General features: G+C 33.6%; 1 protein-coding gene across 1 annotated transcript in view; it reads left to right on the top strand.

The window, feature by feature from the left end:
• DNAH7 (dynein axonemal heavy chain 7) overlaps positions 1 to 15,831 on the top strand; it is a 303,845-nt gene that overhangs the window by 215,131 nt on the left and 72,883 nt on the right. The window contains exons 51-54 of the mRNA XM_007494538.3: positions 1,361 to 1,487; positions 3,111 to 3,305; positions 5,329 to 5,418; positions 13,507 to 13,683. Of these exons, the coding sequence (XP_007494600.1) occupies positions 1,361 to 1,487; positions 3,111 to 3,305; positions 5,329 to 5,418; positions 13,507 to 13,683 (589 nt within the window). The remainder of the gene's footprint in view (positions 1 to 1,360; positions 1,488 to 3,110; positions 3,306 to 5,328; positions 5,419 to 13,506; positions 13,684 to 15,831) is intronic.

The raw sequence follows: 15,831 nt of genomic DNA, 5'->3' as shown, positions 1-15,831 counted from the left end.
TGGATAATCCATAAACGAGATAGTCTATAAATAATTGAAAAGTTGGCTTTGCTGCTATACGGTTTTTAGGAAACAGTAAGAAAAGATGTAGTCTTTAAAAGTTACATAATAACAATCAAAATATAGAGCATTTCTTCAAATAGAATGACCTTTTGAAAGTTTCTCTTGATCTATTAGTTCTTATTACTCATCATTTTTAAATCATAAAGGGATTTTAAAGTATTGCTTTTTTAATAACACTAAATTTTCTTAGGAAAATGCTATGGTCTATGAGTAAGTATTAATTAATATAGTTAAGTTTTCTAAGGGATTTTTTTAGGAAGGAAGGGAAATCTGTGATTTTATTGTTCTTGGGAACTCTCAGCATGGAAACTCTTACTACCAATGCTGATGGACATCTCATTATTGTCTTGAGGTGCTGTCGATGACTCTGAGAAAATGAGTGATTTGCTCATGGTCACACAATTACTACAAGTAAGAGACAAAACTTGAACCCAGGTCTTCCTAACTTCAAAGACAGATTTATCCACAAAGTGATTATTAGTTGTCCTGATGCTTTGTTTAGGGTATTGTTATTTTTTATTTTTATTTTTTAAAAAATTCTTACCTTCCATCTTACAATCAGTTCTGTCTATTAGTTCCAAGGCAGAAGAGCCAGAAAGAGCTAGACAATGAGATAATGGGGGCTAAGTGATTTATCCAAAGTCACACAATTAGGAAGTATTTGAGGCCATAATCTGAACCTAGGACCCCTGGACTCTAGGCCTGGCTCTTAATCCATTGAGCCAACTAGCTGCCCTTGAGATTATCATTATTAATGTTGTCTATCACTGTTTTGTGATTTCTTCAAGGTTTTTTTTTTTTTTACGAATTTTATATCCAAGGCAGGACATTAATCCCTAATCCATATTATTAAATAAGAAATAGTGCTTTGAATTTATCTTTATATATAAGCAGTTGGTAAAAAATGCCATTATATCCAAAATACAAACTGGTATGGGAAATTAATAGAAAAACTAAAATGAAATGTATCTCCAGAACACTGAACTAGGACACAAGACTTTTAAAACAACAAATTAGTATAGGATGCGCAATGATTTTTTTTTTCTAAAAGGAGGATGGGTACTTTAAAAAAAATCAGTCAACAGTAAAATGCAATTCCACTGAAATGTTCCTATACTGTTTTGCTCTCAAATTGGTTCACACGGTTAATGAGGATCCTTGATTGTTTTTTGGGTAATTGACCAGAAAGTTTATTAGAACAACAAAGGTCTATCAGATTTGTAATAGGCTTTCTTAAATGCATGGGTTTTAAAGTGATATTAATTTTTAATTTTTTCATTCTTTCATTTCTTCACAGGTTAAAAATCCTTGAGGATCACTTTACTTATTCGTTATATGTTAATGTCTGTCGCTCACTCTTTGAAAAGGATAAACTGCTCTTTTCCTTTTGTCTAAATATAAATCTCCTGATGCATGAAAATGCGGTCAGTACCTTTTAAATTTTTTCATAAGGCATTGATATATGAAAAATGATGTTGTTACTAAGTTATTGGTTCCTAATGACATCCACAGAATAGAAAAATTCAACTTATAAATAATACTGAATACATTTACTGCTATTCATTATAACAACATATATAACTCATTACATTTGACTTCATAGACATGAAAAATAAATTTTAAATAGATCACAGTCCTATAACCATATTTTAAAATTTTTAAAGTTACAATAAAGTAACCTAAAGATATACAAACCTATGTTTAGCATATTATTTTAATATGTTCATACTAAATAAACCAGGTATATGTTTAAACAGTTGAAGCAATTTAGTAGCTGAATCCTATAGTTTGTGTTTGATATAGTGGAATTTTAGCATCACTTAGCACTGTTTGAAAATGGAGTTCTCTCTTCATTGGTTTTAATAATTAAAGAGAAAATTGACCAATTTAAATGTATTCATCTTAAAGTCTGGGGTGATTTGTAAAAGACTTCTTTTTATACACATTCTTCAACCAAGTTCTTTGGAATCATGGCTTATTTTTTTATTTCGTAGTCATAGAATTCATTGATGGTTTTTGGCAGTATAGTAAATAAATTCTTAAGTTAGAAAGATCTTAATTTTTCCATGTACAATGTGCTGTTTCTTGATAGTAACCTAGTGGAGGCGATGATAAATTTTAAAATGATTAATAAAGGTTAGGTCTTTTAAGAAGATACTATAGGAAGAGATCTTTTCTAGTGGTGCTAAATAGTGCTGAAATTCTGCTACATTCCTAGAAATTCTAGAACTCATTGGTGTCTTTCTAGGTTGGGGGCTGAATAAGTACTTTGACACATATTCTAATCATTAAAAGCAGCATTCATATGTTTGTGAAACATACTTTTAAAAGAGAATTCTGAGGATTACTTAAAATGACTAGCCAAGGATTTGAAATTTGGAATAAATACTTGAACACTCATTTTAACACTTTTAACAGAAACAAACTCTTGTGCTCAATTTGGAGCTACTTTTAATGGACATGTTAATGGCAGAGGGATTTTGAAAAGACTTTTTTTTTAGACAGTATCTCTTGGTAAAGATGCACCACCACTGGACATACATTACTCATTACACCCTGCCTGGGCAAGCTAGGTAAATGAAGGTCCTTTAGAACACAGTTATACCCTCATTGTAGAAGATTTATGGCAGATGGGAAGAAATAGCAGCTAGTAATTTATCTTCAGATGTAAAAGATCATGATGCCAAGAATTTCCCAGAAGGGTGTAGCCCTCTTCCATTTAAATAACAGAGAAATTTGAAGTCTTCTGTAGGAATCAAGTTGCAAATGGTACAAAGGAGATTCTTGTTCAAGTAAAAGTTGGACTAAGAAGTCTCTGAGCACTAACTCAGACTCTGATTCTACAATTCTTTGAACTGGAAAATGAACTTTCTCACTCCATCACTTAGTACCTAATGGGTACTTAGTAAACACTTGCAGACTGATGGATTGAAAGTCTGAGTATTTATTCTTTAATAATTAAAGTGCCTAAATCTTCTACAAGTTGACTAAAGTGCAAGGAGATTGTCTAGTTTTTAACTTCTTCCTTCTGTGCAATTTCACTTGAGGTTAATGAAGATGAATGGAGGTTTCTGCTAACTGGTGGCATTGGTCTGGACAATCCTTACAGCAACCCTTGTATATGGCTTCCCCAGAAATCTTGGGATGAAATATGTCGACTAGATGACTTGCCAAACTTCAAAGGCATCCGTAAGGAGTTTGTGACATTGAAAGATGGATGGAAAAATGTATATGATAGTTTGGTATGTATGAAATATTGCTTCATGGAATTTTTGCTTATTATGTGATTTTAATGTGGAAAAAAAGAAAATGCTCATCTTTTGTCTTCATCTTGAAATAAAAACAAATACGTTAAATAGGTATTAAAACCTTAGTTACTTCTATCATTGTTTTACTATATGCTGCCTGATAATTTTCATAAAATTTGGACTTAACATTATTTTAATTATATGTCTTGAAATATGAAGGAAAAGACATTTTCTTAGATTGAAAAATCTATGGAAACACCATTTTGGTGAACTGGCACAAACTATGAAAACTTTAAACCACCTAATTCTAATATTTACATTAATATTATAATTCAAAAAACTTTTCACCAGCAAGTAACTAATGAATATCATAAAGATTTGTCTTGTTAAGATGTGGTGACTCCATTAGGTGTCTTCTTAGCTACAGAATACAAGATAACAAATTTTCTGAAATACTAAATTTGGAAATAAATAAGTAGTTCCAACATGATTTTCATAGGACATTATCTTTTTAACTATTTAAGTAACAACATATTAGACAAAAACTTTGAGTCTAATAACCCAAGGGAAATAGTTAAATATTTTTGACTCTGCTTTGTAAACAGGACCACCTGTTTTGGGTTCTGAATAATTTATCATATTGTTTAAAAATTTTAATTCAAAACTCATTTTTTATATTTTCAGAATTTATAAAATTGTATTTTATACAGGAATGAAAGAAATACTCTCTTTTAGAAATTAATGAGAGTATGCCATTCATATACTAAAACCTCTCTTTTTTAGTCATGTCACTGAGCTCACTTCCATTTTTATGTGGCTTTCTGAACCCTTTCGTCTCTTGCATGTGGGATATGGAGAAGACCCCACAATGTCAGTAGAGCATAAGCTATGTCAAGAACTGGTGAGAACATGCATCTGGTGCCTGAGGATTAGCCTAGATAACCAGGAAGTGGCTCTTTATCAGGTTGGCCAGAATGTTGAAGTTTTCTCTGGGAGATCAATTTCATCATGGCTGGAATTGGAGCTGGGGGCGGGATGGGGGAGGGGTCAGGATCTGAGTGGGGTACTGAGATCCACCTTCTACTTTGCATTTTCCTTGCTACAATCCTGTGAAATGTGTGGCATAATTAGTTTTATACCCTTTTTACAGATGAGGAGACAGGGTTTTATTATTCCATAGCTCGAGTCCTTCTCCCTCTATGTCCCTACTTTGTATGATATATATATATATATATATTCATCTTTGTGTGTATATATATATATTTATGTATATGTATATACTATATATATATTACACAAGATAAAATATAAGTGTTTGATACCAGGATTGATGATATTAGGCTTTGCTTTTTTTTTTGTCCTTATTCCCTCAGGATCTAATGCAGTCACTTGTGCTTAGGAATCAATACATTTTTAAAAATTGGACTCACCATTTCAGCTAAACTCTCAGTTATTGTAAGGGGCAGCTAAGTGACTCAGAGAATAGAGAGAGCTAGGCCTGGAGTTGGGAGGACCTGGGTTGAAACGTGACTTCAGATACTTTCTAGCTGTGTAATCTTGGATAAATCACTTAATTTCAATCGCTTATCACTTTCCAGTCTTCTTCCTTAGAATCTGTACTTCATGTTAAGACAGGAGGTAAGGCTTTTAAAAAAAAATAGTTATTGTCCAGTCTTTCTTATTGGACAATCTTTGTATATCTGATCTTACTTTACACATTAAGTTTCCAACATAGAAAAGGAAATTCAATATGCTTTAAATATAAAGGCAGGTTGGTATAATGAAAAAGGCATTGGCTTTACAGTCACAGGATTCCAATTCAAATTCAGTCCTGTGATTATGGGTCTCCTTGGAGAAATCTCTTCAAGTCTAGCCCTTATGGCTTATGTCTTCATCTGTAAACTATGAGGTTGCACCTCGAAGGTCCCTTCCACCTCTTCATCTGTGAGCTTTCTTAGTATTTACAATAGGGTTTATATAATTAGATTTGAGTCAACTTAATTCTTCAATTTTCTAGGACCCACACCATGAGCCTTTTCCTGAACTCTGGGAAGAAGTCGATGAGTTTCAAAGAATGCTTATTATTCGTTGTCTGAGGTCTGACAAGGTAAATGGTCATTTGAGCTTTTAAATTAAGGTACCTCTTTCCCACGTGTCATCCAAGGCTATATTTCCCATCAGTAAGTTTTTTACCCACAAAAATGGGTTGTATAGGAAAAGCATAAGCATATGAAAAAGCTTGTACATTAAAGTTGGGTTAATGACCAAACTAGCCCAGAATAGATTTTTTATGCTAAAGGAATGTTATTTTGTAACTCGAAAATACAAACTCCCTTTTCCTCCTAGATTTTACTTTTGCCTTTTCCTAACATTTCTACGATCGAATTTCAGTCCTTATCACTGCTCTGATCTTGCTAAATGGTTTTAATTTGACTAATCTAGAAGGGATTTTTTTTACTTAAATGTTTGTATATCTGATTTTATATTTTGGGCTGGTTTTCTATAAGCCATGCTAGGTATTTAGCACTGTCTTGACTATAAAAGAACATGTTAACTTTTCAAATAAATATCAACTAAGGATAGCAGCACCTAAGGATTCAGTGGATTGAGAGCCAGGCCTAGAGGCGGGAGGTCCTAGGTTCAAATCTGACCTCAGATACTTCCTAGCTGTGTGCCTCTGGGCAAGTCACTTAACCTCTATTGCTTTGCCCTTAACCACTCATCTGCCTTGAAACTAATACACAATATTGATTCCAAGATGGAAGGTTGGTTTTAGGGGGAAATTTTTTAAAAAAAGAAGAAGCAGCAGCATTAATTTTCACAATTTTGTAAGTTAGACAAGAATTTTTATATGGCAATATGACTCTGCATGACTAATTCAAAATGATAGAAGATAAAGCCACTTCTATCTGGTATATGCAAATTCTCACCAAGAAGGTCATGAATGAGATGTTACCTGATTTCAGGCATTTCTCCTTCCAAGTATCTTATAGCCTCTCTTCCAATTAAAGTATTTGAAAAGAAATAGCTGGTTAAGCATTTTCAGAGCTTTAAACATCTATATAGCCCACTGTGTTTCAAATGATGGGGCTTTGCTTATAGAAGATGCTTCATAAATGATTAATGAATGACAAAAAAATAGTGATTTTTTAACCTTGCTTTAAAAAAAAGATTAGGTAGAGATGGTAGAAGAATGTATTCAGAGTACTACAAATTAAAATTTTTACAAAGGTAATAAAGGCTAAATTTGAGACAAACCTAAAACATCTCCAATTGTTATCTAGGAAAATGCTGCTCAACCACTTTTTCTGCCCTATCAGACATTTCTCTCATATCTAGCTATGTAATTTATATTCAGGTTTTCTTCTTTTTTTTTTCATATGGATTTTAAAGCCACTGTTGGGCTCTTTTAGTTGGGGATAAAGCCCCAAATCAAATGACTTGACCAGGTCACTGCAGGGTAATAGTTAAGAGACTTTTTGATAGATTACAGAAAAGTGATTTGCATGGATGGAAGCGTACCTATGCCAACACAATCATGGAACCTTAATGAATGAAAGAAGAATCATTCTTTTACTTAATGGTTCTTTTCCAAACCCTGGAATCATCTTATGTTTTCTCTGAATCATATAAAAGATTACTTTTACATTTTAGTTTCTAATACATTAGGGATTTGGGAAGCTGCATTTTCTTAAGACTCATAGTTACATTGTGATTAAAAATATAACATGAAGGAGGTCAATTAGCCTAAAATATGAGAAAGTTTTCACTTGTAATTCCTCCCTTGTTAGATAGCAATTTTTTTTTAAAGTGAGAAATTGTTTATTTGCTTTCCCTGAACCTTCCTTATGCTACCTAAAACCCTTGTCTATATATTTTCAAGAACAAGAATTCACATTGTTTATATAGCACTTGAAAGTTTACCAGGTAATTTCCCACCACCCTGTGGTGAAGGTAAGACAATTATTCACCCACATCTTATGAAGAGGTAACTTGGGTTCAGAGAGGTTAAATGATGTGTCCATAGTTACACAGCTACTAAAACATTCAATTCAATTACAGGATTCTTGGCTCTAATGCTTATTACATTATATTATTATAGAATATATAGAATATATAATAGAATAAATTATATTGGATTACTTAGTAAATATTCAATATGTAAAGATTTTAAAGTGTCTACTTCGTACAGAATGTCATATTAGGCACTAGAGGCACTGCGCTAGTTACATTAATATCTACTAAGAAAATCATCAATTGATCCATTTCCAAGTTCTGATATTCTTCCACTGTCAGGTCATCAAGAAACTTAACAGGGCATCTAGAACAACATGCAGAGAGTGAAAAATATCCTTCATGTTCGCTATTTCCTTAGAAAGAAAGATAAGAATTTTTTAATGATACTTTAAAATTCCACATTATTGAATATTAATTCAACTAACTAATTTCAATTAAACCAGAATGAATCAAAGCACAGGTTTTATTACACTCAGAATGTGACATACGTCACCAGCAGTCAGTGGGAAAAGTGTCATTCATGATTCATCTTGCAGTATTTATATATTATATGGCCACATTTGTGTTAGGCTTTGAGATGAATAGGGTGACAGTTAAATCATTCTGTGATCATTCTTTAAGACTTCAACATTAAAGGCTTACAAGGAATCATCATTTACGTGATTTAGAATCATAGCCTTCTAATTCTACCAAGCACAAGAAGCATTTGGCCATGTTTGGTAAGTTTGCATTTGGACAGTAGATGAAGCCAGCCTCAGCCATCTACAAAAATGATGTGACTTATGACTAAAATGCCAAGCAGAGCCACATGCTAACAATTTGCATGCTTTTGCAGTGATCATTTACCATGATGAGAATTGGGCTTTCCAAAGTGGAAAAAGGGAATTCAGAAAATAGAGCTTCATTCTAGTTATGCTGCCTTAGAACAGTGGAGGAAGTGCATATTCTCTTCTTAATATTCCTTAAGAAAAATATAAATCTCCGTGTGAAAAAGGTCTGAATATACAGAAAAACACAAGGACTAGCCATGATACCATGTTCCCCTTTGAAAAGAATGCTGAAAGGTTAGTTCCCTGCAAAGTCCATTCACAAGGACGTTTAAACTTTAAAGACTTCATCTTGAAATTAAGATTAATTTTGAAGGTGAATTCTGACATTTGTTTTTTTATTCAGAAGCAGAAATCAGGCTATCTGTTTATATCCTGTTTAAAGATTTCTCCTTAAAGAGATCAACCACAAGATCACAGAGTTAGAAGGGATCCTACTTGGAAGAAATAGAGTCATCCAGCCTTTCCTTGAAGGTTTCCAATGAGGGTGAACCCAGAACTTCTGAAGGCAGCCATTTCACTTTTCAATAACTCTAAACATTAGGAATTTCCCCCCATATATCAAACTTATCACCCATCTTTTCTAATTTTATTTTCTAAGACCAGGCAAGAACAAGTCTAATATGTCTTCCACTTGAAAACCTTTTAAATATTGGAAGATAGCCATTATGCCCGCCTCTAAGTCTTCTCTAGGCTAAACACTCCCAGGTCCCTTCAGCTGATCTTCATTGGATACAGATCATTTGCATGCCACTGCTTGTATCTGGACAGCTCTCCAAAGACATCCTCTATTTAATATTCCTATGAATTCCTAGGAAGAAAATAGGGAGGAGACAATGACAACATTCATTTTGCAAAATCAATATTCCCCATAAGATTGTCTCTTCTGACCTAAACCCCTTCCCTCTTCCTGAACAAGAATTTATATGGAATATAATAAGTATTGCACAAATATTAGTTGTTATTTATCTAAACACTGTTTTTAAGCATTTATAATCCTTATGAAGAAAGGAAGGAAATATGCATTTATTAAGCACCTCACTGTGTGCCAGACACTGTTACAAATATTATTGAACTGTATACATATCTCATTTGATTTGAGACATATATATGTATATATGTACATATATTTTGAAATATAAATATCACATTTTATACCCTTGTAATTCTCATAACCACCCTTGGAAATAGATAATATTATTATCCTCATTTTACAGCTCAAGGAAATGAGATAAACAAAGATCCAATGACTTGTCCAGGATCACATAGCTAGTAAGAGTCAAGATTTTAACTCAGGACTTCCTAACAATAATAATAATAACTAACATTTAGATAGCACTTACTATGTGCCAGGCACTGTGCTAAGTACCTTACAATCATTTGATCCTCACAATGAGGATCAATTTGATCTTTCCCTACCTGGGAAGTAGATGCTATTATTATCCTCATTTTACGGATATGGAAACTGAGGCAAATAGAGGTTAATTGATTTTCCCAGAGTCATGCAACAAATGTCTGAGGCCAGAACTGGTCAGGTCTTTCTGATTTCACATGCAGCTTCTCTATCACAGAGCTTAGCTGCCTTCCATAAATCAGTTTCTTCAGGTAACACCTTTAAATCTGCCAAAGATTACCTTTAAAATTTGGAAAATTTCCCTCTAAACCCAAAGGTGATCACATTTTCAGGTCACTAGATAACATCAATTTGCTCCATTACAGAAGAGGAATGATATCACCTGACATATTATGCACAATGCCTATTTTTGGAGACTTTGTTGTGTATGCAGTTATAAATTTAATGCAAGTTGTCAGTTGGTCTGAATAGTTCAAAAGTAGTCCAGGAATTTTTATTCCCCTAATTGGTATCAGTGACACAGCCAAATTACTGTATAACCTAGAACCAAAACCAAGGTGATCACTTCTATTTCCAAGAATTTTGTGGTTCTTATATAAGGCCAGACTGTGAAAGTTCTCAAGCAGTTTTCACATTCATCTATTTCCCTAAATTCATTAATATTCTTGGCTGCCATATTCAACACTGCCAGAAAGGTATCCATTAACAAAAACAAATAAACAAACTCAGAGAGAGTAGAATGTAATTTTCTATCCTTTTTCTAAAGCAGACATTAATCAATGTCTATGTTCTCACCTATAATTTTTTTTTGTTTTCAGTTAATCAAAAATCACATATAGATCATAGAAGCAACATAAATAGTTGCCTTGATTAGGTTTTCTTTCCTCTCCTTAAATCCTGTGGGAAATTAGAGTAAGTAGCTTGATACTTATGATAGGAACCTTTATTTCCTTTTTCTGAGAAGAAAGGAGTCATGATAACTACTTTCTACCTATAAAATAATTGTAATCTTTGTTCTTAAAATACTATCTAGAAGCTAGAGGATAAGTTGAGTTGTCTACACAAATTTATTTCATTTCTTTTCCATGGAAACCTAGTAAAAGGATAAATTTTTACAATAATAAATAAGCCAGGGTATTAGGTCTATGAAGTCAGAGGCTAAATCTTCCTGTATCCTCCCACTCCTATTTCTTACCACCTAACACAGTTCCTAGTGTATAAGAAGTGCTAAATAAATGTTTGCTTATTTATTTAAATTAGTTTTTATTTATAACTATAGTAGTTGGTGTAAATATTCTTTAAAAACTTTCCACAAGTGAAAAAAAATGTTCATTTCTGTAAACAGAAGTTAGCTTAGCATCTAGCAGAGAGTGTTGTCACATAGAGCATATTTAGTAAATAATAAATACTAATATTTTAGATCAACCACTTATATCTGACTCTTTATATTATATTTTGTGATATTAGCTCATCTAGGGCATAAAGCCCATCAAGGACAGTACCAGTTCTGATGATTTAGTTGTGGGCAGAAATGAAGAGATAGGAGAGCAAATACAATATCATAGGTCCATTACTGATCCCTTGTATGAAAAACAGTTTATTTTCATTTTATCTAACATTTCATTTATTAAATAGGCATCTTAAATTTCTCCCAAATCGTGAATCACAGAAGAACTGATAGGATTGAGAAACACTTTTGTGTAATATGTGGTAAAACACCAGCAAAACCAGACTCCCAGCAGTGAAGCCATGATTCCTAAATTGGATGCCAAATGTTATTGTTAGGAGTTTTTTCCTACCTTTATAGTAGCTCCTTGTGCTGAAGAAATCCCAAGAATGGTAAAGTTTGATGCTTATGATTCACTTTTTAAAACCCTGAGGCACTCATTATTCATGCACTCTAGTGCTTTATAAACTAAAGAACACCAAATTTCTTCTTGTTCTTTAGTCTATAATTTTTTATAATTTATATTTTTTAATTTTATAAGTTTATAATTTTTTCTTTTCTCTAAATTTCTTACCTTGTGACAATTCTTTTCTCATACCAAATTTTATACCATTTTAATGTTACTCTCTTACTCTGGATGATGGTTTGTTGTTGTTGTTGTTGTTTTAAATCTAGGTAATTTTTATACCAATTTGTTCTGGGACCTTAATGAATGAATGGGTACCTCTTCCCTTTCCAAGTAGGAGAAGAAAGTACCATTTGAAGCCGCAAAGGCAAACAAAAGAGAAATGGAATAAACTGATTTAGGAAGTATTAAGTTTGCCATCCCCAGAAGGGAATAAAAGGGTGGCAAACTATCTGCATTTTGTAGAAAAGATTCTTGTTCAAGAAAGGATGAACTAAATCCTCAACATTCCTGAGTGCTGCCCTAAACAGATTAAAATGTAATTAGGAAATATTTAACATAACAAAAATGCAATGGAACCTAATGTTGCTATATGATTTTCTAATTCAATATTGGGCCAGCCTGTTCAGTGGCTTGTGTGTGTGTGTGTGAGTGAGTGACACCAATGAACTAAATGACCTTTCAACTCCCTTGCAACACTAAGATTCTCTGAGAATAAAAACAGATTTCCTACAGGTGTGAATTATGAATCAGGAAGGGAGCCTAATTCCCCTACTCCTCTGTAAATCCATGGAGGATTATTGTTCATGTTTATAGTCACCCAATCTCTTATATGTGGGTTGAATGTTTAATGAAAATATATTCTAAAAGAACATATTTATATATCTTATTACACCATAACAGGTACCTGTATAAACATTTATTTTCATTTTAGAAGGCAACTGTTAAGTTCTTTATGAATAATATAATGTAGATTATAAATCCTTGGAATAAAGACTTTCATATGTTAATTATGTGCATTATTACTCAACAGATAATACAATCATAGTTTCATACTATAGTAATCTGGGCTAAACATAAAGATTCTGCATTCCAGTCATTGTGCTAAATCTAGGGGTATAAGCTTAATAAGTGGGATGGTCCCCGTTTCAAGGAGCTTCCTTTCAAATGGTGGAGACAACACATAAATAAATGAGAATGGTGGCCATGGGGATCTTTTGGTCAGGGGAGTCTTCGAATTGGTGAATTGATGTATAGAGTATGTGTGACCAGTCATTTCAGTCATGCCTGACTCTTCATAACCCCTTTTGGGTTTCTTTCTTGGCAAAGATACCAGATATTTGTTTGCTATTTCCCTCTCCAATTCATTTTACAGATGAGGAAACTGAGGCCAACAGGGTTAAGTGACTTACCCATGGTCACATAGCTAGTAAATGTCTGAGGCAAGATTTGAAGTCAGGAAAACAATTCTTGACCCCAGGCTTGGCACTCTACCCACTGTGCCACCTAGCTGTCCTTTGATGTATAGAGTAGTCACTTTATACTCCCTTTCCAAAAACAGTGGCAGTGTTAATTTGCTTATTATGCTTGGAGAGAGGGTTAAAAGGATGAGGAGGAGGAGGAGTAACCACTCTGAAAGCAGGACAAATGGTTAGTTGACCCCAAGTGGACGACTAGATGGATAGGAAATGAAACAGGGTTGGGTGGTCAGCTATAGACATAGTGGCTCAGTAAGTCTGTGCTCATTCTGCCCCGAATCAAGAGTTTGAAAGTCCTACTGTTGAGTGAATTAACCCCTAGGGTTTGGATTCTGAAAGTCTCATAAATTCTGAAATGTCTGAGTGGGCAGGAGCAGAGCAGCTACAGGGCAAATGGCAAAGGAAATTTATAGATGGGGGGCTGAGAGCAAAATTTTCAGTAACCAATTATTTTAAATATACTTTTCATATATACTCTGTATCTAAAATGTAGTTATAAAAATAGGACTACTGTGAAAAACTACTCTAATAACACTGAATTCTTAAGGAATAAAATGACTGGTTCTCTGCTATTCTAAAACAGACTTAGTTTTAGCATCCACATTTTTTGAAGTATCTTAAACAAAAAATTTTATTTTAAGAGACCTATTCTTTGCCTTTTTTTAGATTATTCCAATGATACAAGAATTTATAATTAACCACTTGGGACGTCCATTTATTGAACCACCACCATTTGATCTGTCCAAGGCATTTGGAGATAGTAACTGCTGTGCACCACTAATTTTTGTGCTCTCTCCTGGTTCTGATCCTATGGCAGCCCTTCTCAAATTTGCTGATGATCAGGTAATTTTTAAATAAATATGTATTATGTTAGATATTGTTTTTCCTAATGAAGAAAAAAGGCTTGTTTGAAATCTAAACATCTATATATGACTCAAATAGAGCCCTGAAAAAGGTTGAAGGCCTAGGGCTAAAGGGCCCCCCAAACATCTAATGTAAGAATGCTAGTAGAAATTTCAGAGTGTAGGGTTTGTGGCTTGCTAACTTCTAACCTGGAAGTGAGTTTCATAGATTCCATATATTTGTGGCACTTGAAGAGTTAACTGAGGAGATAATTCTTTCTAACAACTAAGCACTTTCTCTATCCACATCTTCCTACCCTTTGCTTGTTGGGAAGGAGGAGGATGGGATCCACCCCTTTCTTTCTTTTTTCTTAAGGTATAAGAAAAATAAATGATAGGAACTGGGCCTGTGATTTCCTTGGTATGGGAAACTCCCAGGTGAAGAAATTTTACCAATGGAGATCAAAGAATACTGCTTTCTTAATTTATTGGGTCAGCAATAAAATAAGCATGGTCCACGGATTAGCTATTTTAGGGTAAAGCCAAGTAATAGAAGCCACATTTCTTTAAAATTATAAAGAATTTGCTACATAGTTTCTTGAAATGCATACCTGAATGGGAAGATAAGCTAAATAATAGAAGGATTTAATCTTTCTTATATTCTCCCTTTGGGAAAGATTAACATTTCTCCTTGTTTTATAACCACTATGAATTTTTAAAATTAAAAACAGCTATAATATACAACACAATTTGTAGTTTTAAAATGTCTTGTTTCTTAACATAATGTAGAATTCTTACATTCTAGAAAATGACTGTAGTGTGGCAGAGTAGAAAAAGCATTATATTTGGAGTCAAGTAACATGGATATCGAATACTGGCTCTCACATGTTCAAGTTATGACCTTGAGAAAATCACTTAACTTCCCTGGGCGCCCCTCAGTTTCTTCATCTATGAAATGAAGGAATTATACTAAATGATCTCTGAAATCCCTTCAGTTTTCAATTTAATCCCTGATTAGCTTGTTAACAAGCATTTGTTAAAGAAAAAAATAAAAATCCCTGAAATATTGGTAACATTAAACATCCATCTTCATAATACATTACAGGTATTACCTATTAGGCATAAGCTTGTATAATGAAATATTCCATTTGTTGAGTTGGTAAAGTAATAACTTCCACTAAAATTCTTCTCTTTGTGATGGGGATTCAACTCTCATTTCTTGAAAGCTATGCCAACAGAATGCAAATCCTGGAAAATCCCAGCCAGTTGAAAAGATCTACCTCAAAAATGCATTGTGTATCTTTGCTCAACAGTCCACCTAGTTAAGTTTAGGAGAGCTCATCACTACATTGGTTTCAGACTGGTGAATTTTCCAGGCGTAGGAATTCTTGAAGACATCTACTAATTCATAGAGGAGTTCTGATCTGTGTTGGTAAAGGGGGAACTCACACCAGGGAGATCACAGGTACTTGATATCATAAAGTATGGAATTGGTCAGTTGGGTCCCAGATTCATATGTTGAATTCAAATTCAAATTCAAATGTATGAAAATCTGGAAAGAACTTATTCTTCGTTTTATCTCAGGGAAGAACCAATTTCTTCTTCCCACTAAGTTTCTTCCCTCTCCAATCAGAAAGATCAAATTATAAATAGACAAATCTCTATGAAAAGACCATCTAGGTAGGTATTCATGCCATCATGGCATCTCTAGTAGTTGTCCTTGACTATTCTAATTGCTATTTAGCACCCTAGCAACCTTATGTTAACCTGTCTTTAGTTCCCTTTTAGTTCCCTAGTGGAGTTGGCACCATAAAAATCTTTTCAGGTCCTAACAGTGTCCTACATATTTGTTGATTGATTGATTCTGTCCTCATGGATGCTGTAAATTTATCCAAGCCAAAGTCGTAACTGAGTTATATAGAAGCTAGTAGTTGAATGCAAGAGGATCCTGGCTTTGAACTATTTCCTACTATTTCCATAGATGTGCATGAACATTGAAAATCAAAAGGAAATAATACCAAACATCCAGATCACATTCCCTCCCTTCCTGGTGCCATCATCTTTAAAAAAGTAATCAGAAGACAGTGGCACCAGGATGGATTAAGCCACCATCTTTGAAAATCCACAGAACAATGGGAATATGGTAGAA

Source organism: Monodelphis domestica, chromosome 4 (assembly GCF_027887165.1).
Source record: "Monodelphis domestica isolate mMonDom1 chromosome 4, mMonDom1.pri, whole genome shotgun sequence".
In the NCBI taxonomy this organism is placed as follows: Eukaryota; Metazoa; Chordata; class Mammalia; order Didelphimorphia; family Didelphidae; genus Monodelphis; species Monodelphis domestica.
Note: the sequence above shows the minus strand (reverse complement) of the source record. Positions and strands in the feature narration are given on the sequence as shown.